This window comes from Oncorhynchus tshawytscha, linkage group LG27 (genome assembly GCF_018296145.1).
Source record: "Oncorhynchus tshawytscha isolate Ot180627B linkage group LG27, Otsh_v2.0, whole genome shotgun sequence".
Taxonomy (NCBI): Eukaryota; Metazoa; Chordata; class Actinopteri; order Salmoniformes; family Salmonidae; genus Oncorhynchus; species Oncorhynchus tshawytscha.
This window is the reverse complement of record NC_056455.1, coordinates 20337744-20360243: the sequence shown is the minus strand read 5'-3', so window position 1 is coordinate 20360243 and position 22500 is coordinate 20337744. Positions and strand designations below refer to the sequence as shown.

Sequence of the window (22500 nt, the reverse complement as noted above, 5' to 3'; positions counted from 1 at the left end):
TCATTTGTCTTGCTCACGTTGAGGTAGAGGTTGTTGTCCTGTCACCACACTGCCAGGTTTCTGACCTCCTCCCTATTGGCTGTCTCATCGTTGTTGGCAACTGCTCGGCCTCTGATTGCAAGGCACTACAGAGGGTAGTGCGTACAGCCCGGTACATCAATGGGGCCAAGCTTCCTGCCATCCAGGACCTCTATACCAGGCGGTGTCAGAGGAAGGCCCTAAAAATTGCCACAGACTCCAGCCACACAAGTCATAGACTGTTCTCTCTGCTACATCACGGCAAGCGGTACCGGAGCACCAAGTTTAGGTCCAAAAGGTTACTTAACAGCAGCTTCTACCCCCAAACCATAAGACTGCTGAACAATTCATCAAATGGCCACCCGGACTATTTCCATTGACACCCTCCTTTGTTTTTATGCTGCTGCTACTCTCAATTATTTATCTAAACACAGTCACTTTACCTCTACCTACATGTACTAATTATCTCAATTACATTGACTAACCTGTGTCCCCACACATTGACTCTGTGCCGGTACCCCTGTAAACAGCCTTGTTACTGTTATTTTATTGTTGCTCTTTTATTATTTTGTACTTCAGTTTATTTAGTAAATACTTTCTAACACTTATTTTTCTTCAAACTGCATTGTTGGTTAAGGGCTTGTAAGTCAGCATTTCACTGTAATGTCCAGCCACCCAAGTCATAGACTGTTCTCTCTGCTACCGCACGGCAAGTGGTACCGGAAGTCTAGGTCCAAGTCTAGGTCCCTGTTGTATTTGGTGAATGTGACAAATAACATTTGATTTGATTTGATTGGGGGTTCTCTAGTAGCCTGGTTCCCAGATCTGTTTGTGCTGTCTTGCCAACTCCTATGGTGATTGACGCATGACAATAATAAGAGATAATGAGAGTTACAGGAGTTGGCAAGACAACACAAACAGATCTGGGACTCATGCTACTTCTCTATCTCTACCACTGCAGAGAGCCTGTTTATTTGTTGTGGTAGGTGTAGGTTTGTGCTGTATGAGTCTCCTGGTAATCCATATGTGTTGTGATTGATTCAGACCTGAGCCAGACTTCCTGGAGGCTATCTGCTGGTTCCCCATGGTGTTCTACACAGTAGGCTCCATTGACAAGTAAGATAATCCACCTCAGTACCCTGGTGGCATCATCTGCTTTTCACTCCTACTCTACTTCTTTTCCTCTACTGCTAATTCATACTGGAGCAGCTACACCCCCCCCCGAAGCTGTATATGGATTGACTTTGTTCTGTACTGTATATCACATCAGTTTGTCAACCCTGCTCACTGCTATATCTCTGTATATGGATTGACTTTGTTCTGTACTGTATATCACATCAGTTTGTCAACCCTGCTCACTGCTATATCTCTGTATATGGATTGACTTTGTTCTGTACTGTATATCACATCAGTTTGTCAACCCTGCTCACTGCTATATCTCTGTATATGGATTGACTTTGTTCTGTACTGTATATCACATCAGTTTGTCAACCCTGCTCACTGCTATATCTCTGTATATGGACAATGTCAGTTCTGTTCCAATCATTCTGTCTCAATACATACATTCTATAATCTCAAGCCCCTTTCTCTTCCTCCCTCCCTCTCTCTTTCCCCCTCCCTCTCTCTTTCCCCCTCCCTTTCCCCCTCCCTCCCTCTCTCTTTCCCCCTCCCTCTCTCTCTCTTTCTCCCTCCCTCTCTCTTTCTCCTTCTAGCCTGGACAGTCTGCTGCGTTGTGGGGTGACGTTTGCTGACACCATGGTGGTGGTTGACAAGGAGAGCTCCATGATCGCTGAGGAGGACTACATGGCCGACGCCAAGACCATAGTCAACGTCCAGACCCTCTTTAGGTGGGCTGCTCAGCCATACACATCCATTATACATCCATCACACCATACCATCCTGCACAATCCAACAGTTGTTTGTGTGCGTTCATAGATATCTGCATTCAGCAAGCACTCTATGTCTAAGAATTTGATTGTGTCTCTTTCCTCTGTCCTCCCAGACTGTTCCCAGCCCTCAGCATCATCACTGAGCTCACCCACCCAGCCAACATGCGCTTCATGCAGTTCAAAGTCAAAGACCACTACTCCCTGGCTCTCTCCAAGCTGGAGAAGGTAACATTGTATTATGGTACTCTCTGTGGTGAGTCGGACCATCCTAGTCAGATCATCTAATGATGGGTCATGTGGGAATGTCAAAAGGAATTGGTACTCCATTATTGTAATGCTTTTCCATTTCCCTGTCCCTCTCTCTTCCTGTCTCTCTCGCTCTCTTCCTGTCTCTCTCTTCCTGTGTCTCTTCACTAGTTACCCTTTTCTTGTGGCAACGGGTCAAAAATCTTGCTGCTGTAATGACACACTGTGTTATTTCACCCAGTAGATATGGGAGTTTATCAAAATTGGGTTTGTTTTGGAATTATTTGTGGATCTGTGTAATCTGAGGGAAATATGTCTCTCTAATATGGACATACATTTGGCAGAAGGTTAGGAAGTGCAGCTCAGGTTCCTCCTCATTTTGTGGGCAGTGAGCACATAGCCTGTCTTCTCTTGAGAGCCATACAGCAGCCTTTCTCAATAGCAAGGCTATGCTCACTGAGTCTGTACATAGTCAAAGCTTTCCTTAAGTGTGGGTCAGTCAGAATGGACAGGTATTCTGCCACTGTGTACTCTCTGTTTAGAGCCAAATAGCATTCTAGTTTGCTCTGTTTTCTTTTGTTAATTCTTTCCAATGTGTCAAGTAATTATCCTTTTGTTTGCTCATGATTTGGTTGGGTCTAATTGTGTTGCTGTCCTGGGGCTCTGTGGGGTGGACCAGCTTGCTTAGGGGACTCTTCTCCAGGTTAATCTCTCTGTAGGTGATGGCTTTGTTATGGATGGTTTGGGAATCACTTCCTTTTAGGTGGTTGTGGAATTGAATGGCTCTTTTTTCTCTCTGTCCCTGTCTGTCTCTCTCCCTGTCTCTCTCTCTCCCTGTTTCTCTCTCCCTATCTCTCTCCCTGTCTCTCCATCTCCCTGTCTTTCTCTCTCCCTGTCTTTCTCTCTCCCTGTTTTCTTATTCCTGTGTATGGTGATCTGATAGAAAGAGAGGGAGAGGGGCTCCAACCTGGTCTTCATGTTTCGTCTACCCTTCGCTGCTGGGAAGGTGTTCAGTGTCAGCATGCTGGATACTCTACTGTATCAGGTTAGTCTGAACTCTCACCCCAGCACAGCAACGCTCCATATTTCAAAACTCAGTCTATAATATTTGTATTGCCCCTTTATTACTCAATGACCCTCTGTTGTTTGTTGTGTGTTCCCACCAGTCCTTTGTGAAGGACTACATGATTTCCATCACCAGACTGTTGCTGGGACTAGACTCCATGCCTGGCTCAGGCTTCCTCTGTGCTGTGAGTAACTCATCTGCTCATGTCCTCAATAGTTATCATCTGAAAGCTATGAAATGTGATGATCAACAATATAATTTATAGTATACAGCCCTGCTTAGATTTTACTAAGGTTGAAGGAACATTAGTGCAGCTGCCTGGTACTGAGGTTGAAGGAACGTTAGTGTAGCTGCCTGGTGTTGAGGTTGAAGGGATGTTAGTGTAGATGCCTGGTACTGAGGTTGAAGGGACGTTAGTGTAGATGCCTGGTACTGAGGTTGAAGGAACGTTAGTGTAGATGCCTGGTACTGAGGTTGAAGGGACGTTAGTGTAGATGCCTGGTACTGAGGTTGAAGGAATGTTAGTGTAGCTGCCTGGTACCGAGGTTGAAGGGACATTAGTGTAGCTGCCTGGTACTGAGGTTGAAGGAACGTTAGTGTAGCTGCCTGGTGTTGAGGTTGAAGGAACGTTAGTGTAGCTGCCTGGTGTTGAGGTTGAAGGGACGTTAGTGTAGATGCCTGGTACCGAGGTTGAAGGGACATTAGTGTAGCTGCCTGGTGTTGAGGTTGAAGGAACGTTAGTGTAGCTGCCTGGTACTGAGGTTGAAGGAACGTTAGTGTAGCTGCCTGGTACTGAGGTTGAAGGAACATTAGTGTAGCTGCCTGGTACTGAGGTTGAAGGAACATTAGTGTAGCTGCCTGGTACTGTGGTTGAAGGGACGTTAGTGTGGCTGCCTGGTACTGAGGTTGAAGGAACGTTAGTGTAGCTGCCTGGTACTGAGGTTGAAGGGGTATTAATGTAGCTGCCTGGAACTGAGGATGATGAAGGTGGGGTGTTTGGGGTCTCATAGATGAAGATCACTGAGGAGGACCTGTGGATCCGCACCTATGGTCGACTCTACCAGAAACTGTGCTCCTCCACTGGTGACATCCCCATCGGCATCTACCGCACTGAAGCCCAAAAGTTACCCGTCTCTGAGGTACCTGTCTGGACAGAAAGATCATCATTTACAGGAGTCAATGACACCAAGCTGTACAGTGCCTTGCGAAAGTATTCGGCCCCCTTGAACTTTGCGACCTTTTGCCACATTTCAGGCTTCAAACATAAAGATATAAAACTGTATTTTTTTGTGAAGAATCAACAACAAGTGGGACACAATCGTGAAGTGGAACGACATTTATTGGATATTTCAAACTTTTTTAACAAATCAAAAACTGAAAAATTGGACGTGCAAAATTATTCAGCCCCTTTACTTTCAGTGCAGCAAACTCTCTCCAGAAGTTCAGTGAAGATCTCTGAATGATCCAATGTTGACCTAAATGACTAATGATGATAAATACAATCCACCTGTGTGTAATCAAGTCTCCGTATAAATGCACCTGCACTGTGATAGTCTCAGAGGTCCGTTAAAAGCGCAGAGAGCATCATGAAGAACAAGGAACACACCAGGCAGGTCCGAGATACTGTTGTGAAGAAGTTTAAAGCGGGATTTGGATACAAAAAGATTTCCCAAGCTTTAAACATCCCAAGGAGCACTGTGCAAGCGATAATATTGAAATGGAAGGAGTATCAGACCACTGCAAATCTACCAAGACCTGGCCGTCCCTCTAAACTTTCAGCTCATACAAGGAGAAGACTGATCAGAGATGCAGCCAAGAGGCCCATGATCACTCTGGATGAACTGCAGAGATCTACAGCTGAGGTGGGAGACTCTGTCCATAGGACAACAATCAGTCGTATATTGCACAAATCTGGCCTTTATGGAAGAGTGGCAAGAAGAAAGCCATTTCTTAAAGATATCCATAAAAAGTGTTGTTTAAAGTTTGCCACAAGCCACCTGGGAGACACACCAAACATGTGGAAGAAGGTGCTCTGGTCAGATGAAACCAAAATGGAACTTTTTGGCAACAAAGCAAAACGTTATGTTTGGCGTAAAAGCAACATAGCCCATCACCCTGAACACACCATCCCCACTGTCAAACATGGTGGTGGCAGCATCAGGGTTTGGGCCTGCTTTTCTTCAGCAGGGACAGGGAAGATGGTTAAAATTGATGGGAAGATGGATGGAGCCAAAAACAGGACCATTCTGGAAGAAAACCTGATGGAGTCTGCAAAAGACCTGAGACTGGGACGGAGATTTGTCTTCCAACAAGACAATGATCCAAAACATAAAGCAAAATCTACAATGGAATGGTTCAAAAATAAACATATCCAGGTGTTAGAATGGCCAAGTCAAAGTCCAGACCTGAATCCAATCGAGAATCTGTGGAAAGAACTGAAAACTGCTGTTCACAAATGCTCTCCATCCAACCTCACTGAGCTCGAGCTGTTTTGCAAGGAGGAATGGGAAAAAATGTCAGTCTCTCGATGTGCAAAACTGATAGAGACATACCCCAAGCGACTTACAGCTGTAATCGCAGCAAAAGGTGGCGCTACAAAGTATTAACTTAAGGGGGCTGAATAATTTTGCACGCCCAATTTTTCAGTTTTTGATTTGTTAAAAAAGTTTGAAATATCCAATAAATGTCGTTCCACTTCATGATTGTGTCCCACTTGTTGTTGATTCTTCACAAAAAAATACAGTTTCATATCTTTATGTTTGAAGCCTGAAATGTGGCAAAAGGTCGCAAAGTTCAAGGGGGCCGAATACTTTCGCAAGGCATTGTACATCATCATGATGTTTTTGTGATAATAAAAACTCAACTCACTCAATAACAACTCACAATAGAAACAGCTGCTGCTTGATATTGGTCTGAGCTGTGTGTGTGTGTGTCTCTCTCTCAGTCCCAGGTGTCCATCACAGTGGAGGACTACGAGGACACCAGAGAGCCCAGAGAGCCCCTGCTGTCCCGGAGGGGTCCCCACCGCAACTCCACCTCTTCCGAGCCCCCCTCCTCTTCCTCCCTCTCCTCGGACCACCCCCTCCTCCGGCGGAAGAGCATGCAGTGGGCCAGAAGGCTAAGCAGGAAGGGGGGTCGGGGGCCCAGCGGGTCGAAGGGGGTCACAGGAAGCGCTGCAGAGAGGATCAGCCAGCAGAGACTGACCCTGTTCAGACGCTCTGAGAGACAGGAGCTCAACTCTCTGGTCCGCACACGCATGAAACACCTGGGCCTCTCAGCCACAGGATTCAGTGAGTACTGTTAGATATGTTCTGAGGGGTGGATATGTGGTCATGTAACACTGCACTGTGCCTGCCTAATGGAATAGAACTGTTTGTTCATAGCTTTGTGTTTTCCTCCAATATTTCTTTTTGTCAACATTACTAAGGAACAACTTAATTGATATCATTTGAGTTCCTGTGACATGTCATGTTTATTTCCTGTCTTGTGGTGTGTACTTCCTGTGTCAGATGGAATGACGGACCAGGGCAACAGGTTGTCTTACATCCTCATCAACCCTTCTCCTGACACCAGGCTGGAGCTGCACGATGTGGTGTGAGTACACAATATCCTGATGGCTCAGTCAAATCACACATCATCAGAAGGCAATTTCACACAATTTCCCTCAATATACTGGTCCAACTTAAATTAAGTCTTGCACATTCACTCAGGACCAAATTACTACAGTTAAGTGGGTAACCCTTCATAACAAGCCTGCAGGTATAACGGTTTAGAACTTGTTATAAGAACGTATAAGCATTTGTTAAATGTATTATTCATCTAAGTGTGTCTTGGTGTGTGTTTGTCCCATGTCCAGGTACTTGATCAGACCAGACCCTCTGTCTCTGTTGCCTAACCAGGGGGGCACTAGGAAGGTCAGCAACAGCCGCTCCGAGGGCCACAGGTTCGACACACAGAACAGCACCCATTTATGAGCGTAGACAACAGAACTAAGCAGCATAGTGTGAGTGGAGAAAGAAACGAGAGAGAGACAGAGAGAGTGCGAGGGAGAGACAGAGAGAGAGCGAGGGAGAGAAAGAGAGAGAGAAACAGAGAAAGAGAGAGGGGGGGATATTCTATAGGGAAGGACACATGTTCCACATCTACTCTGGACACAGTCACAGCTGTCACGTTGTTTTGTATTTAGAAACTCTCAAAGGCATGGCCCTTTTCTACAAGTTGGTTTGTTTCATTTATGCACCGTTTCATTTTTGAAGTGGAGAGCTGGGGACACAGAAGTGCATTCAATGACCTTGTATTTCTATTTATGTATGTGCATGTACTGTATGTATGTTATGAGCCAGACACTGACATTTATATCTGGACAGCCAAAGGAACACATTTCCAAATGACTGTTATTTTTCTGTCTCTATGTGGTTGTGTGTGTCGAGGTGATTGCAGCCGAGCCAACAGAATGCTGATCTGGGGTTTCATGAATATTTTTTGTACCTTTTTATCTGATCGTACTGTTACTTTAACTCTCAGTCAGTTCCCATGTTCCTCTTTTAGCTCACCAGCAGCAGAGGAAGCCAAAGAGCAGTGATCACCTGTCAATTTCCACAATTAGAGAGCTAGCAGGCAGAGACTAACACTGGATGATCTACAACACCATTTACTGTCTTCAGAAAGAAAGGAAAAAGCCTTGAAGGAGTGACCCAGTCGATGAGTATCTCTTGAACAAAGCTAATATTCGTTTACTGATTCATGTAACTTTATGGATAGTTCCAAATGGCCAAGGCCAGCCTTTCTGTCTCTGTTAATTAGTTAGTTAGTGTTTACCCTTCCCCATGTCTCCTCAACCAGCTCGCTATTCTATTATTGTCATGCATGTTGGAGAGTCATGCATGTGGAGACCAAGGTCTTGAAAGCCATGTGAATCTTTGTCTAAAACCCAGCAGAGGTTTTGCAGAGATGGTGGCGCCACCGTGTGGTGGGAATGCTGCTCAGCATCCCTGCACTACAGTGCCCTCATTCAGTGCTGTTTCAACAGATATGGAAATATGTATATATTAAAGTTGCTATACATCTACTCTTTCAATGGCTCAGTTTGATTTCCAATTCATTTTCAAAGCTGTCATTATACTCTCACACTGTAGCCAGGTTTGGCTGCCGTGCCATCTTCTTCACCCAGTTATGGCTTGCTGTGATCATATGTTTGTATTGTGGTGCCAGTGTATCTTGTTCCCCCAGTTATGGCTTGCTGTGATCATATGTTTGTATTGGTGCCAGTGTATCTTGTTCCCCCAGTTATGGCTTGCTGTGATCATATGTTTGTATTGTGGTGCCAGTGTATCTTGTTCCCCCAGTTATGGCTTGCTGTGATCATATGTTTGTATTGGTGCCAGTGTATCTTGTTCCCCCAGTTATGGCTTGCTGTGATCATATGTTTGTATTGGTGCCAGTCTCCCCTAAATGCTATGCATCTCAATAGAGGTGTTTTCCTACCCTTATGAATCCCCTAACGGTCTGAATGCAGTCTCCGATAACGTGGGAACATTGCCTTTACATTTTAACCGTCCTGTAACGCTGAACTTCAGTGATACAGATTGAATACGGCCCTATGCGTTTTATAAACATACAGAACATATATATAATTATAAACTGGGTGGCTCGGGCCCTGAATGCTGATTGGCTGACAGCCATGGTATATCAGACTGTATAGCATGGATATGACAAAACATTTATTTTTACTGCTCTAATTACATTGGTAACCAGTTTATAATAGCAATAAGGCACCTCGGAGGTTTGTGGTATATGGCCAATATGCCATGGCTAAGGGCTGTGCCCAGGCACTCCGCTTTTCGTCGTGCTTAAGAACAGCCCTTAGCCGTGGTGTATTGGCCATATACCACACCTCCTCGGGCCTGCCAGTGCTTAAATAGACCACCATTATGACCACCATATTATGTAACAGGGTTCCTTCACTTTCCATTTATCACACTGGTTCACATTCAGTCCTACTCTCACAGAAACCCACTGCCTCTACTATTATACTCTAACCTACTCACACACTCACCAACAAAAATACAGTTGTTATTAATGACTCAATAGATTAGATTACACACACTACCCTCTAACACAATAAATCCCTGTCATTGTGTGTGTGGCAGTAGTCGGATGATTAAGGGTGTCACTGAGAGGGAAATCAGCCATATCACCTCCCATGAGCAGCATCATCATGAGTCATTCACCTCCCTCTAAGAACCACACTGCTGGCCCAAGTGCATTCCACTTCTTTAACTTTTTTTAATTAGACAAGTCAGTTAAGAACACATTCTTATTTACAATGAAAGCCTACCCCAGCCAAACCCTCCCCTAACCAGGACGACGCTGGGCCAAACCCTCCCCTAACCCGGACGACGCTGGGCCAAGTGTGCGCTGACCTTTGGGACTCCCGATCACGGTCAGTTGTGATACAGCCCTGGATCAAACCAGGGTCTGTAGTAACACCTCTAGCACTGCGATGCAGTGCCTTAGGCCACTGCGCCACTCAGGTGATGGTTTGTCCAGGCCTTGGGAAGCATCCTCTCATCTGCTCCCTGAATCTGATCCACCTTCTGCTCCCAAAGCTGAGTTGTTTACATTACCTCATTCTATTGTTCGATGGACACACAGCATTCAGCTGCAGTCCAGGCTTCGTCCCCATGCCTACTGTTGGCTTAGCCCTCATCACAGTTTACATTATGTAACTTCCCACTGGGCACAGACTCAATTCAATGTCTATTTCACGCTGGTTCAACGTAATTTCATTGAAATGACACGGAAAGAATATTGATTCAACCAGTGAGTGCCCAGTTGGCTCTATGTCATTTGCAACCATCAGGTATGGTATTAACATCCTTAATTTCCCATACACAACCCCTTCTGCCCATGGCACGCACGCACGCACGCACGCACGCACGCACACACACACACACACACACACACACACGTGTCTCAGCATACCTCATATGCACAATCTAATGTGGACTGGGTGTGGTGAGGCTACAGAATAAACACTCAATGAAAATAATTGACATTATAAATGGGGTGAGAAGGAAGAGCCCAGAACAGTCACACACTCCAGGTCGAGGCAGAGACTGAAACAAGAAGAAATGGCAGCTGAAGCATGCAGCGTCCTGATCACGGGGGCCAACCGAGGCCTGGGTTTGGAGATGGTTAAACAGATGGTGGAGTCTCCCTGGCCGGTCCGCCAGTTATTAGCCTGCTGCCGAGACCTAGACGGGCTCAGAGCTGAGGTGAGAGCAGAGCTGCTGCTGCTGGAGCAGAGAGAGAGGAGATTGGAGTGTTCCTTATTCCATGTTGTTCTTAGGGCAAATGTCCTTGAGGGTAGAGCCATGTATTTAGAGAGTTGGGTCGACTTTTAGAATGTTGTATTTTGTTTTAATTCTAGACATTCAGTTACATAGCCTTATTTAAATCAAATCAAATGTTATTGGTCACATACATACAGTATATTTAGCAGATGTTATTGCGGGTGTAGGAAAATGCTTGTGTTTCTAGCTCCAACAGTGCAGTAAAATCTAACAATTCACAACAATACACACACATCTAAAAGTAAAAGAATGGAATTAAGAAATATATAAATATCAGGATGAGCAATGTTGTTGTGGCATTGAATAAAATACAGTACAATAGAATACAGTATATATATGAGATAAGTAAAGCAGTATGTAAACATTATTAAAGTGACTAGTGTTCCATTATTAAAGTGACCAGTGATTCCATGTCTATGTATATAGGGCAGCAGCCTCTAAGGTGCAGGGTTGAGTAACCGGGTGGCTGGTGATGGCTATTTAACAGTCTAATGGCCTTGAGATAGAAGCTGATGTCAGTCTCTCGGTCCCAGCTTTGATGCACCTGTACTGACCTCTCCTGCTGGATGGTAGCGGGGTGAACAGGCCATGGCTCAGATGGTTGATGTCCTTGATGATCTTTTTGGCCTTCCTGTGACATCGGGTGCTGTAGGTGTCCTGGAGGGCAGGCAGTGTGCCCCCAGCGATGTGTTGGGCAGACCGCACCACCCTCTGGAGAGCCCTGCGGTTGCGGGCGGTGCAGTTGCCGTACCAGGCGGTGATACAGCCCGACAATTATGCATCTTTAAAAGTTTGTGAGGGTCTTAGGGGCCCAGATTAATTTCTTCAGCCTCCTGAGGTTGAAGAGGTTCTGTTGCGCTTTCTTCACCACACTGTCTGTGTGGGTGGACCATTTCAGATTGTCAGTGATGTGTATGGCGAGGATCTTGAAGCTTTCCACCTTCTCCACTGCGATCCCGTCGATGTGGATAGGGGGGTGCTCCCTCTCCTGTTTTCTGAAATCCACGATCAGCTCCTTTGTTTTGTTGACGTTGAGGGAGAGATTATTTTCCTGACACCACTCCGCCAGGGCCCTCACCTCTTCCATGTTGGTAATCAGATCTTCTACTGTTGTGTGGTCTGCAAACTTGATGATTGAGTTGGAGGCGTGATTGGCCATGCCGTAATGGGTGAACAGGGAGTACAGGAGGGAGCTGACCATGCATCCTTGTGGGGCCCCTGTGTTGAAGATCAGCAATGTGAAGATTTCCTATCTTCCCCACCTGGGGGCGGCCCGTCGGCAAGTCCAGGACCCAGTGGCACAGGGCGGGGTTCAGACCAGGGCCCCAAGCTTAATGATGAGCTTGGAGGGTACTATGGTATTGAACCCTGAGCTATAGACAATGAACAGCATTCTTAGGTAGGTATTCCTCTTGTCCAGATGGGATAGGGCAGTGTGCAGTGCATGGTGATTATTAAATATTCCCCATATTTTGTTAAAAGGGTGCTCACATGGCTGCCTTAGAATGTTGAAATAGTGTCATGTAAATGCATCATAATGCACAAACCTCAATGGCCCAACTCTCTAAATACATGGCTCTGCTTGAAGGCAAACTCCACTGAATAAGGAAAACTCTACTGAGCAAAGATAGAAAATAAAGCCTTCCTGGAGATGTATTTTCTGTGTCTAACCAACAATTTGTCCTTTGTGTTTAAGGGTCTGCGAGACCTGGCAAAGAAGCACCCCAATGTCATCACTGTCGTCCGTCTTGGTGAGTACTCGCTCTGTTCCATTCTTCTGTTTCTTCACGCTCTCGCACTAGGATTATTGAGCCTATTAATGGCACTGTTGTCAATCTCACCAGTCACAGCATGCACTTGTATAGCCTGTACTGTATGAATCACATGGCAGAGTGCCAGGTTACTCTGAGCTGGCCAGCTGGGATGTTAGACTGGATACTGGGGTTGACTAGCCCCAGATCTGTTTGTGCTTTCAGGACAACTACAGTTAGGGGTGGCAAGACAGCACAAACAGATCTGGGTTTAGTCTAGCGGTTGACTGACAGACTTTTTCTCCTCTGTGTCTGTCAGACGCCACAGACCCCTGCAGCATTAAGGAGTCAGCCAGGTGGGCAGTCTGGTGGGAAAGGCTGGGCTCAACGTGCTAGTAAACAACACAGGGGTGCTGACCACAGAACCATGCAGACCACAAGTACCCAGGAAATACTGGTTGCATTCAACACCAACATCCTGGGCCCTATGGACATCACTAAGGTGAGGGCAGAGAGCCAGAAAAACACACATACAGATACATTTTAGAGGACATTCAAAATGTATTTGTTTTTCCCTAATGTCTGCAACCAAAAGGTGCAGAATACTGAAGAATGATTCATCATTTTTTTTTCTCTGTCTCCTCGCTGTCCCTGTCACTCTCATAAGGAGTTTCTGCTCTATCTGCAGTCAGCAGCCACAGCCAGTGGGAAACCAGGAATGTCCTGCAGTAAGCCAGCTGTGGTCAGCATTTCCAACATGGTGGCCTCCATGGCAACCATCAAGGAGATGTGTTCTTTCTTCCCTATGGCATCAGCAAAGTAAATAGACCTCTGTTACCCTGCCTGTCATAACACATCCTCTCCCATCACATTATATTCCCTGTCGGGTTAGCCCAGCCATGTCAGTGGAGGCTGGTGTCAATTTAAATTGGCAGATGGGCTCTTTGTAATGGCTGGAATGGAATACATGTCATGTCTGATGAGTTTGACCTTTTCATTCATTCCGTAGTCATGGCTCTACATCCAATCTATTGTCCTGTATCCTCTCATCTTTAACAGCCTCCCTCCCTTCTCTCTTCCTGCTCCTCCTTTCCTCTCCTCTCAGGCTGGTCTGAACATGCTGACGCTCTGCACTACAGAGGAGTTCAGGATGGATGAGATCCTGTTTGCGGTCCTGTACCCGGGCTGGGTCCGCACTGACATGGGTGGAGAAGGGGTGAGTCTGACTGGCAGGGTGGAGAAGGGGTGAGTCTGACTGGCAGGGTGGAGAAGGGGTGAGTCTGACTGGCAGGGTGGAGAGTCTGACTGGCAGGGTGGAGTCTGACTGGCAGGGTGGAGAGGGTGGAGGGGTGAGTCTGACTGGCAGGGTGGAGAAGGGGTGAGTCTGACTGGCAGGGTGGAGAAGGGGTGAGTCTGACTGGCAGGGTGGAGAAGGGGTGAGTCTGACTGGCAGGGTGGAGAAGGGGTGAGTCTGACTGGCAGGGTGGAGAAGGGGTGAGTCTGACTGGCAGGGTGGAGAAGGGGTGAGTCTGACTGGCAGGGTGGAGAAGGGGTGAGTCTGACTGGCAGGGTGGAGAAGAGGTGAGTCTGACTGGCAGGGTGGAGAAGGGGTGAGTCTGACTGGCAGGGGGAGAAGGGGTGAGTCTGACTGGCAGGGTGGAGAAGGGGTGAGTCTGACTGACAGGGTGGAGAAGGGGTGAGTCTGACTGACAGGGTGGAGAAGAGGTGAGTCTGACTGGCAGGGTGGAGAAGAGGTGAGTCTGACTGGCAGGGTGGAGAAGGGGTGAGTCTGACTGACAGGGTGGAGAAGGGGTGAGTCTGACTGACAGGGTGGAGAAGGGGTGAGTCTGACTGACAGGGTGGAGAGGGGGCTGACTGGCAGGGTGGAGAAGAGGTGAGTCTGACTGGCAGGGTGGAGAAGGGGTGAGTCTGACTGGCAGGGTGGAGAGGGGGCGAGTCTGACTGGCAGGGTGGAGAAGAGGTGAGTCTGACTGGCAGGGTGGAGAAGGGGTGAGTCTGACTGGCAGGGTGGAGAAGGGGTGAGTCTGACTGGCAGGGTGGAGAAGGGGTGAGTCTGACTGGCAGGGTGCTTCTATTGAGTGCATTGACTTCAGGGTGGGAAAGGATGTAATGAACTATGTTTAAGCACCTTAGAGCAGCGTTGTCCCAGTAGTCCATCAGGAGCAGGAGTCAGAACCCAATAGTGGGTCGTGGCATAAGCCTACAACTGGGCTTTGGTCTGATGTTCTGTTTTGATTATCTGGTGGGGTCAAGACAAAATTTGAAAGGCTTTGATTAGTCATGGCCCAATAAAAGTATAATACCACTACTGCCACAGAGGCCGACCATGTACAGTGGGGAGAACAAGTATTTGTTACACTGCCGATTTTGCAGGTTTTCCTACTTACAAAGCATGTAGAGGTCTGTAATTTTTAGCATAGGTACACTTCAACTGTGAGAGACGGAATCTAAAACAAAAATCCAGAAAATCACATTGTATGATTTTTAAGTAATTAATTAGCATTTTATTGCATGACATAAGTATTTGATCATCTACCAACCAGTAAGAATTCCGGCTCTCACAGACCTGTTAGATTTTCTTTAAGAAGCCCTCCTGTTCTCCACTCATTACCTGTATTAACTGCACCTGTTTGAACTCTTTACCTGTATAAAAGACACCTGTCCACACACTCAATCAAACAGACTCCAACCTCTCCACAATGGCCAAGACCAGAGAGTGTGTAAGGACATCAGGGATAAAATTGTAGACCTGCACAAGGCTGGGGTGGGCTACAGAACAATAGGCAAGCAGCTTGGTGAGAAGGCAACAACTGTTGGCCCAATTATTAGAAAATGGAAGAAGTTCAAGATGACGGTCAATCACCCTCAGTCTGGGGCTCCATGCAAGATCTCACCTCGTGGGGCATCAATGATCATGAGGAAGGTGAGGGATCAGCCCAGAACTACACGGCAGGACCTGGTCAATGACCTGAAGAGAGCTGGGACCACAGTCTCAAAGAAAACCATTAGTAACACCCTACGCCATCATGGATTAAAATCCTGCAGCGCACGCAAGGTCCCCCTGCTCAAGCCAGCGCATGCCCAGGCCCGTCTGAAGTTTGCCAATGACCATCTGGATGATCCAGAGGAGGAATGGGAGTAGGTCATGTGGTCTGATGAGACAAAAATAGAGCTTTTTGGTCTAAACTCCACTCGCCGTGTTTGGAGGAAGAAGAAGGATGAGTAAAACCCCAATAACACCATCCCAACCGTGAAGCATGGAGGTGGAAACATCAAGGGGACAGGACGACTGAGGGGAGGATGGATGGGGCCATGTATTGCGAGATCTTGGCCAACAACCTCCTTCCCTCAGTAAGAGCATTGAAGATGGGTCGTGGCTGGGTCTTCCAGCATGACAACGACCCGAAACACACAGCCAGGACAACTAAGGAGTGGCTCCGTAAGAAGCATCTCAAGGTCATGGAGTGGCCTAGCCAGTCTCCAGACCTGAACCCAATAGAAAATCTTTGGAGGGAGCTGAAAGTCCGTATTGCCCAGCGACAGCCCCGAAACCTGATGGATCTGGAGAAGGTCTGTATGGAGGAGTGGGCCAAAATCCCTGCTGCAGTGTGTGCAAACCTGGTCAAGAACTACAGGAAACATATGATCTCTGTAACTGCAAACAAAGGTTTCTGTACGAAATATTAAGTTCTGCTTTTCTGATGTATCAAATACTTATGTCATGCAATAAAATGCAAATTAATTACTTAAAAATCATACAATGTGATTTTCTGGATTTTTGTTTTAGATTCTGTCTCTCACAGTTGAAGTGTACCTATGATAAAAATTACTGACCTCTACATGCTTTGTATGTAGGAAAACCTGCAAAATCAGCAGTGTATCAAATACTTGTTCTCCCCACTGTATGTGTTTACTATGACCACCAGGGGGTGATCGATGCTCCAGAGAGTGTGGAAGGACTCCTGAGCGTGATGGACTCCCTCGCTGAGAAACAGACTGGGGGTCTTCCTGGACTATGAGGGAAAAGTCATGCCCTGGTAAACTCACTGGATTGTACTGAATACTGGAGAACTCTGAACACAATCTTTTATAATCATTCTATAAATACGCATCAAATAAACATGAGTAAAATCAAGTGGTCCCCCCCAAAGTTTATTCAATTGAGAAGAAAAAAAATACATTTTGGGGCTTTTATATACAGGAATTGTAATATTCATTGTGTCGTATTGAATATCTTCATTCATCTCACGCGTGCTCTTTACTACACATTCCGTAACATGGCAAAAAAGCCAATGTCAAATGGAGTCTTTCGGTAATAATCAGGATCTAATTTTCTTCTAAGTCAAAAGGCAATCAAAAAAAATGTGAAAAGATCTTACAAAATGTTTTCCACACACACCGTGCCAAACATTTCACGACGCCATTACTTATGTGTCTTGAGGTTGCATATGTGCCTTGGATGTACAGCTACCACTCTCTTTGAATGGTGCCATCAGAACCCCTCCTCGTCACCAGGTGGCGCTGTTCCACACAGCCACTTTGACCGGGCAGATCTTCAGCGGGCCGGGGTTGTTGCCGTTGATGTTGGCTCCAGGGCAGAAGAAGGGGAACATCCTCTCAGTGAAGAAATCATTGAAGGTGTAGATGGACGTCATATTAACAGGGTTGGAGAAGGTCACCTCCCCAGACTCGTAGTCCAGCTGTACCCTGACCCTCTTCAGCTCCCCTGTCAGTTTGAGAGGGGTGCGTGGCCGGGTCACGGCCATATACTCACCCTCGCAGTGGGAGATCATCCACAAGCCGCCCTCAGTGCAGCCTGAGATCCGTCCCTTCCTGTTAATGGACTCCTTGACCACACCCAGCATCCAGTCGTCCTTGTCCCCCACCTCTACCTCCCAGGCGTGGCAACCGGTGGTGAAGCCCTCAGAGCCCAGGACGAACACGAAGTGGTCAAAACGCTCTGGGTTGTCTGGGAGCACCTGCACATGACCACTGTTGGTCACACTGGTCAGGTCCTTGTTCAGAGAGAGCCAGGAGTAGGCCGTGTTAGGATCCAGAGTCACAGGAGCTGGGAGATGGAGAAAAGGGCTTTAGTGATGGAAACAGTTTAAGAAAATATTTACAAGTTGTGGATCTAGTAAGAAATTAATTAGCGTACATCTATACAAGTTAGTAGAAGTTCACTAGAACGTTAGTTAATGTAGTTATAGCTAGCTAGACACCCAACAAGCCAAAGACTGGAGCATAAACAGACAACTGTAGTCTTGCTATACATACTGTACTCCACCAGCCCCACCATCTTCTCCCAGACCTTGTACTTGAGGGAGCTGACATGCTTCGCCACATTGATCATAGCACCGGAGATCTCCTCTGGACCCTTCTGAGGTATCACAGCTCTACAACAATATAACAGACACTTAGTTCGAGTTGGAGTTTGGTACATTACATTATAAGGGTATTAGGTACTCAAGTCAAAACACTTACCTCTTCTTTGTGTTTCTGTAGTTCTGAAAATGGAACAAGACACGTGTTTTGTAATTGTTTGTACTGTTCATACTGCTGGTTTCTAAAAGGTCCTATTCTTCTTACCTGGAGGAAAAGAGCATCACTGGAGGCTATGTCATTATCAATAGCGATGATGGCATGAGAGAGGGTGAGGATGTCTGCCGTGATGCCCTCTGTCTTCTTCCTCACCAGATGTCTCTTCTGCTCATCTTCCTCCTGTAGAATAGTTATCCTGGCTTCCTCCTCATTCTGAAGGAACTGCCTGAGCTGCTCAAACTCCTCTCTGATGTGATTCTCTGTCTGCTGGGTCTGGCTCTGGCCAAACAGGAGAAACGGGTCATAGGAGACATACAATCTTATATATAACTCTAGAACAGAGGCACACAATTGCAGACATTTGTCAAAACATTGTTTTGGTAGGCAAACTATTGACAACAAAGTCTCTTACAACCTAGACATGTCTGATTTCTGTGATAAATTCAATCCATTTAAAATAACTTTATTATCCCTCAAGGGGAAATTGCTTGGTCAAACACCAGGCACTTGTACTGCTTGCTCAAATACAAGGCACAAAGCATATTGACTGCTTTGTCCACATGAGGATATACTGTTATACTGTACACAAGTTATAAGACCATATTTTCAAGGGTTTGTTTTTTCAAAGGCATTCCTCCAACTGTTTATAGACTAACAGTGTGTGAGCTAAACATCAGTCAGTGTGTTGGGATCTGCTGATGTCCCACGGTTTCAGACGCCCTGTTTGTTGATACCTTGATGTGCACAGTTGTGTCATCACACTCCTGCTTGGCTTCATAGAGGCCACGGAGGCTCTTCTTCAGAGGGATCAATTCTTTCTTCATTTCTTCCTGAGGGAGGGAGCGGAGGGGGAGGGGGAGAACGTTTTTAGAGATACAACTGTGAAGTGTATAAGAGCGTCTGGAAACTTAGCTCAAGCAAATCTAGCCATGTAAACACGAACGTCAATGGCAGAGCCAAAGCTCATCTGAGGTCGTGCATAGGCTGCTGTTTAACCGTAATCAGGATATTTTGGTGATATTTTTTTGGGTGACACCATATTCTATGGTTTTTGGAGTACCGTCTGCAACTGCACACAGACGTTTACAATAGAAAAGTTTATTCTGAATCGAGAATTATAAAGTATCACCAGGTAAGGGTTAGGTGAAAAATTGCTGCCAGTGCTTTGCACTAGCATACGGTGTAACTGTGTGAGGAAGCATTCACGTATATCCTTACAATGTGTAGTTTTCTTTAGTTTTTTTATCCAACTAGCAGATACAGTATCAATGGCTCTGGCTCCCTTTCGAAATGTTACTGTTGTGAAATGTGGCACATCAATAACAATCATGTTTCACAATAGTCATGTTTGATTGCTGACTGTACTGCTTCAAGTTTTATACTGTTGCTAAAACAAGCTGGATTAAGAATACATTTTCAAGTTAATATGGTCAATATAAAGTAGTATATCTGAATAAAAACTGTGAAATTAAAAGATTCTGACAGAATACAATATTTGCAACACCATAAAAGAGCCACACACACAGCCATCCAAAACTGAATGATACGAGACAAGCCATTCTAACCTTGAGCTCCTGGGCCCCCTCCTCCAGTGGGATCACACAGTGGCCCTGGTGCCTCTTAGACGTGTGACACACACAGCAGAGCACCTCGGCATCGTCCTGGCAGAACAGCTTCAGCACCTCCCCGTGTGTGTGGCACTTCGCCTCAGACTTCACTGGGATGCCCCCTCTGTCTGGCCCCCCGCCCGCCTCGCCCTGGCTCCTCTGCTCCCTGAAGAAGGTATCGGCCACGTTCTTCAGAGCCAGGCTCACTGTGGGCTCCGTCAGGGAACACTTCCTGCGGCACACGGGACACTCGCGCCTCGCCTTCTTCTGGTTCCAGAACTGCTGCAGGCAGGCCCGGCAGAAGCTGTGGGTGCACTTGAGCACCACAGGGTCCCTGAAGATCTCACAGCACACAGAGCAGGTTAGCTCATCTTCCAACATGGAGCCCGAGTGAGAGGACACGGCCCTGGGCCGCAGAGCCATGACCACCTTGGGGCTCTGCAAGAACGAAGGTTTCCCAGGCTGGGAGGAAGCCCGTGGGCGCAGCGCCATGACTGGCTCCTGCACTGTAGCTAGAGACTACTGTGGTGTATTCCCTTTTCAGTGGAGGAAATATCTTTCAGCAGTGCTGTAGCATCTACTCTTTCCTGAGGAAAGCTCTCTGCCAGCTCTCTCACATCCAGGAACAGACACTGGACTGACAGCTAAGGACACACAACATAGTAAATGAGGGACATGAGATCACATCCTATGGGTGACCTGGACTTGTAGAACAGGTCCTGCTCCGCCCCCCAAGGGAAAAATGTCTTTAAAAGCCAAATCACGTCCCCTGGCCTCCTACCTACTGTACCTGCCCACAACAGGATTCTAAGAAACTAGTCCTTAGTTATTATGCCTAGCCCAACTGACCTCCCAGTCAGAGTCAGTCTGCCTGTTTCTGAGAAACGAGAGGCATAGGAATAGGATAGGAAACCTACAAATGTTAAACATGCATTGTAAATGTTTATCAGCACAGTGTTATGACAGCATTTTCTAAACTGCAGAGGGGGTTCTTGCTATTATTTTGTAGGTTTCCTATACCATATTGTCATGTGTGGGTAAAGCCTGGAGCAACAGGTGCTGCGGTGGGAGTAGGGTTAGGAGTGCTCCGACTGGACACATTGGTTGAATCAACTTTGTTCCAACGTAATTTGTCAGCGTATTGTGACATGGAATCTACATTGGATTTGAAAAAAGTAATCAAAGTAAATTGTTGTTTTGAGGGTGAAATTTCAACCACAGGATTGTGTCAACACTGTAACATATTTTTAACATAGACAAACCTTCCCACTGGGCACAGATGTCAATTCAACATCTATTCCATGTGGGTTCACTGTAATTTCATTGAAATGACATGGAAACAACGTTGAGATGATAACTAAACCAAAAATCGGACATAGTTTTTCCATTGGAATTTGGTTGTGCTTTTAGATGGTTGAAAGCAGAGTGACAACACATTGGGAATTCAACACACTCCTGGCTGTCTTTTAGATGGTTGAAAGCAGAGTGATAACACATTGGGAATTCAACACACTCCTGGCTGTCTTTTAGATGGTTGAAAGCAGAGTGATAACACATTGGGAATTCAACACACTTCTGGCTGTCTTTGAGTGGGTGAATAAAGGTTCAAATCACATTGATCAACATCTCAAGTGAACTGTATGCAGTAAACATGTAAACATGTAAACATGTAAACAGTAAACATGTCCAGTGAACTGTATGCAGTAAACATGGTTGTTTTGGGGATTCAGACCGCTAAAGGTTGACCGTGGCAAAAAGTTCCAGAACCTGGGATGCTGAGCCAAGCATTTAGAGGCTGTATATATTCCATCCCAGGACTAAGATTAGTATCAGTACAATTACAAATTAAATCTTAGACGTGACTTTCAAACATTGATAAGCCATATCAAATTCCCATTGTGTATTGCATTCCCAAACTGTCCTACTATTGAGGGCTGAAGGGAGTGATTAGATTATTTATCCCTTTACACTTGTGTGTATAAGGTAGTAGTTTTGGAATTGTTAGGTTAGATTACTCGTTGGTTATTACTGCATTGGCGGAACTAGAAGCACAAGCATTTCGCTACACTCGCATTAACATCTGCTAACCATGTGTATGTGAAAAATAAATTTGATTTGAGATGCATGTATTTTTTGAGGTGAGAACGGGACTTGATTACACACCTATAAACACACAGCACTCCAGGGGGTGATTAGATGCATGTCTTTTTTGAGGTGAGAACAGGACCTGATTACACACCTATAAACACACAGGACCTGATTATTAGATGCATGTCTTTTTGAGGTGAGAACAGGACCTGATTACACACCTATAAACACACAGCACTCCAGGGGTGATTAGATGCATGTCTTTTTTGAGGTGAGAACAGGACCTGATTACACACCTATAAACACACAGCACTCCAGGGGTGATTAGATGCATGTCTTTTTTGAGGTGAGAACAGGACCTGATTACACACCTATAAACACACAGCACTCCAGGGGGTGATTAGATGCATGTCTTTTTTGAGGTGAGAACAGGACCTGATTACACACCTATAAACACACAGCACTCCAGGGGGTGATTAGATGCATGTCTTTTTTGAGGTGAGAACAGGACCTGATTACACACCTATAAACACACAGCACTCCAGGGGGTGATTAGATGCATGTCTTTTTTGAGGTGAGAACAGGACCTGATTACACACCTATAAACACACAGCACTCCAGGGGGTGATTAGATGCATGTCTTTTTTGAGGTGAGAACAGGACCTGATTACACACCTATAAACACACAGCACTCCAGGGGTGATTAGATGCATGTCTTTTGAGGTGAGAACAGGACCTGATTACACACCTATAAACACACAGCACTCCAGGGGGTGATTAGATGCATGTCTTTTGAGGTGAGAACAGGACCTGATTACACACCTATAAACACACAGCACTCCAGGGGTGATTAGATGCATGTCTTTTGAGGTGAGAACAGGACCTGATTACACACCTATAAACACACAGCACTCCAGG

General features: G+C 46.0%; 2 protein-coding genes and 1 pseudogene across 3 annotated transcripts in view; 2 read left to right on the top strand and 1 right to left on the bottom strand.

Moving 5' to 3' along the window:
• Positions 1–8287, top strand: part of LOC112225761 (potassium channel subfamily T member 2) — a 74092-nt gene extending 65805 nt beyond the window's left edge. For both annotated transcript variants that reach the window (XM_042307412.1, XM_042307411.1), the window contains 9 exons: positions 1063–1134; positions 1731–1865; positions 2021–2132; positions 3097–3198; positions 3320–3403; positions 4230–4358; positions 6164–6509; positions 6729–6813; positions 7076–8287. In XM_042307412.1, coding sequence (XP_042163346.1) covers positions 1063–1134; positions 1731–1865; positions 2021–2132; positions 3097–3198; positions 3320–3403; positions 4230–4358; positions 6164–6509; positions 6729–6813; positions 7076–7193 — 1183 coding nt within the window. In that variant the 3' untranslated portion in view covers positions 7194–8287. The remainder of the gene's footprint in view (positions 1–1062; positions 1135–1730; positions 1866–2020; positions 2133–3096; positions 3199–3319; positions 3404–4229; positions 4359–6163; positions 6510–6728; positions 6814–7075) is intronic.
• A 2048-nt stretch (positions 8288–10335) lies between these two features.
• Positions 10336–16389, top strand: LOC112226213 (annotated as a pseudogene).
• Positions 16390–16477: 88 nt separating this feature from the next.
• LOC112226212 (E3 ubiquitin-protein ligase TRIM35-like) lies at positions 16478–20434 on the bottom strand. The gene is made up of 6 exons (XM_024390573.2): positions 19453–20434; positions 18622–18717; positions 17936–18166; positions 17831–17853; positions 17624–17742; positions 16478–17414 (listed from the first exon to the last, which is right to left on the bottom strand). Exons 1-6 carry the CDS (start codon positions 19984–19986, stop codon positions 16855–16857), a joined length of 1563 nt encoding a protein of 520 aa, XP_024246341.2. The 5' UTR covers positions 19987–20434; the 3' UTR covers positions 16478–16854.
• Positions 20435–22500: the final 2066 nt, after the last annotated feature.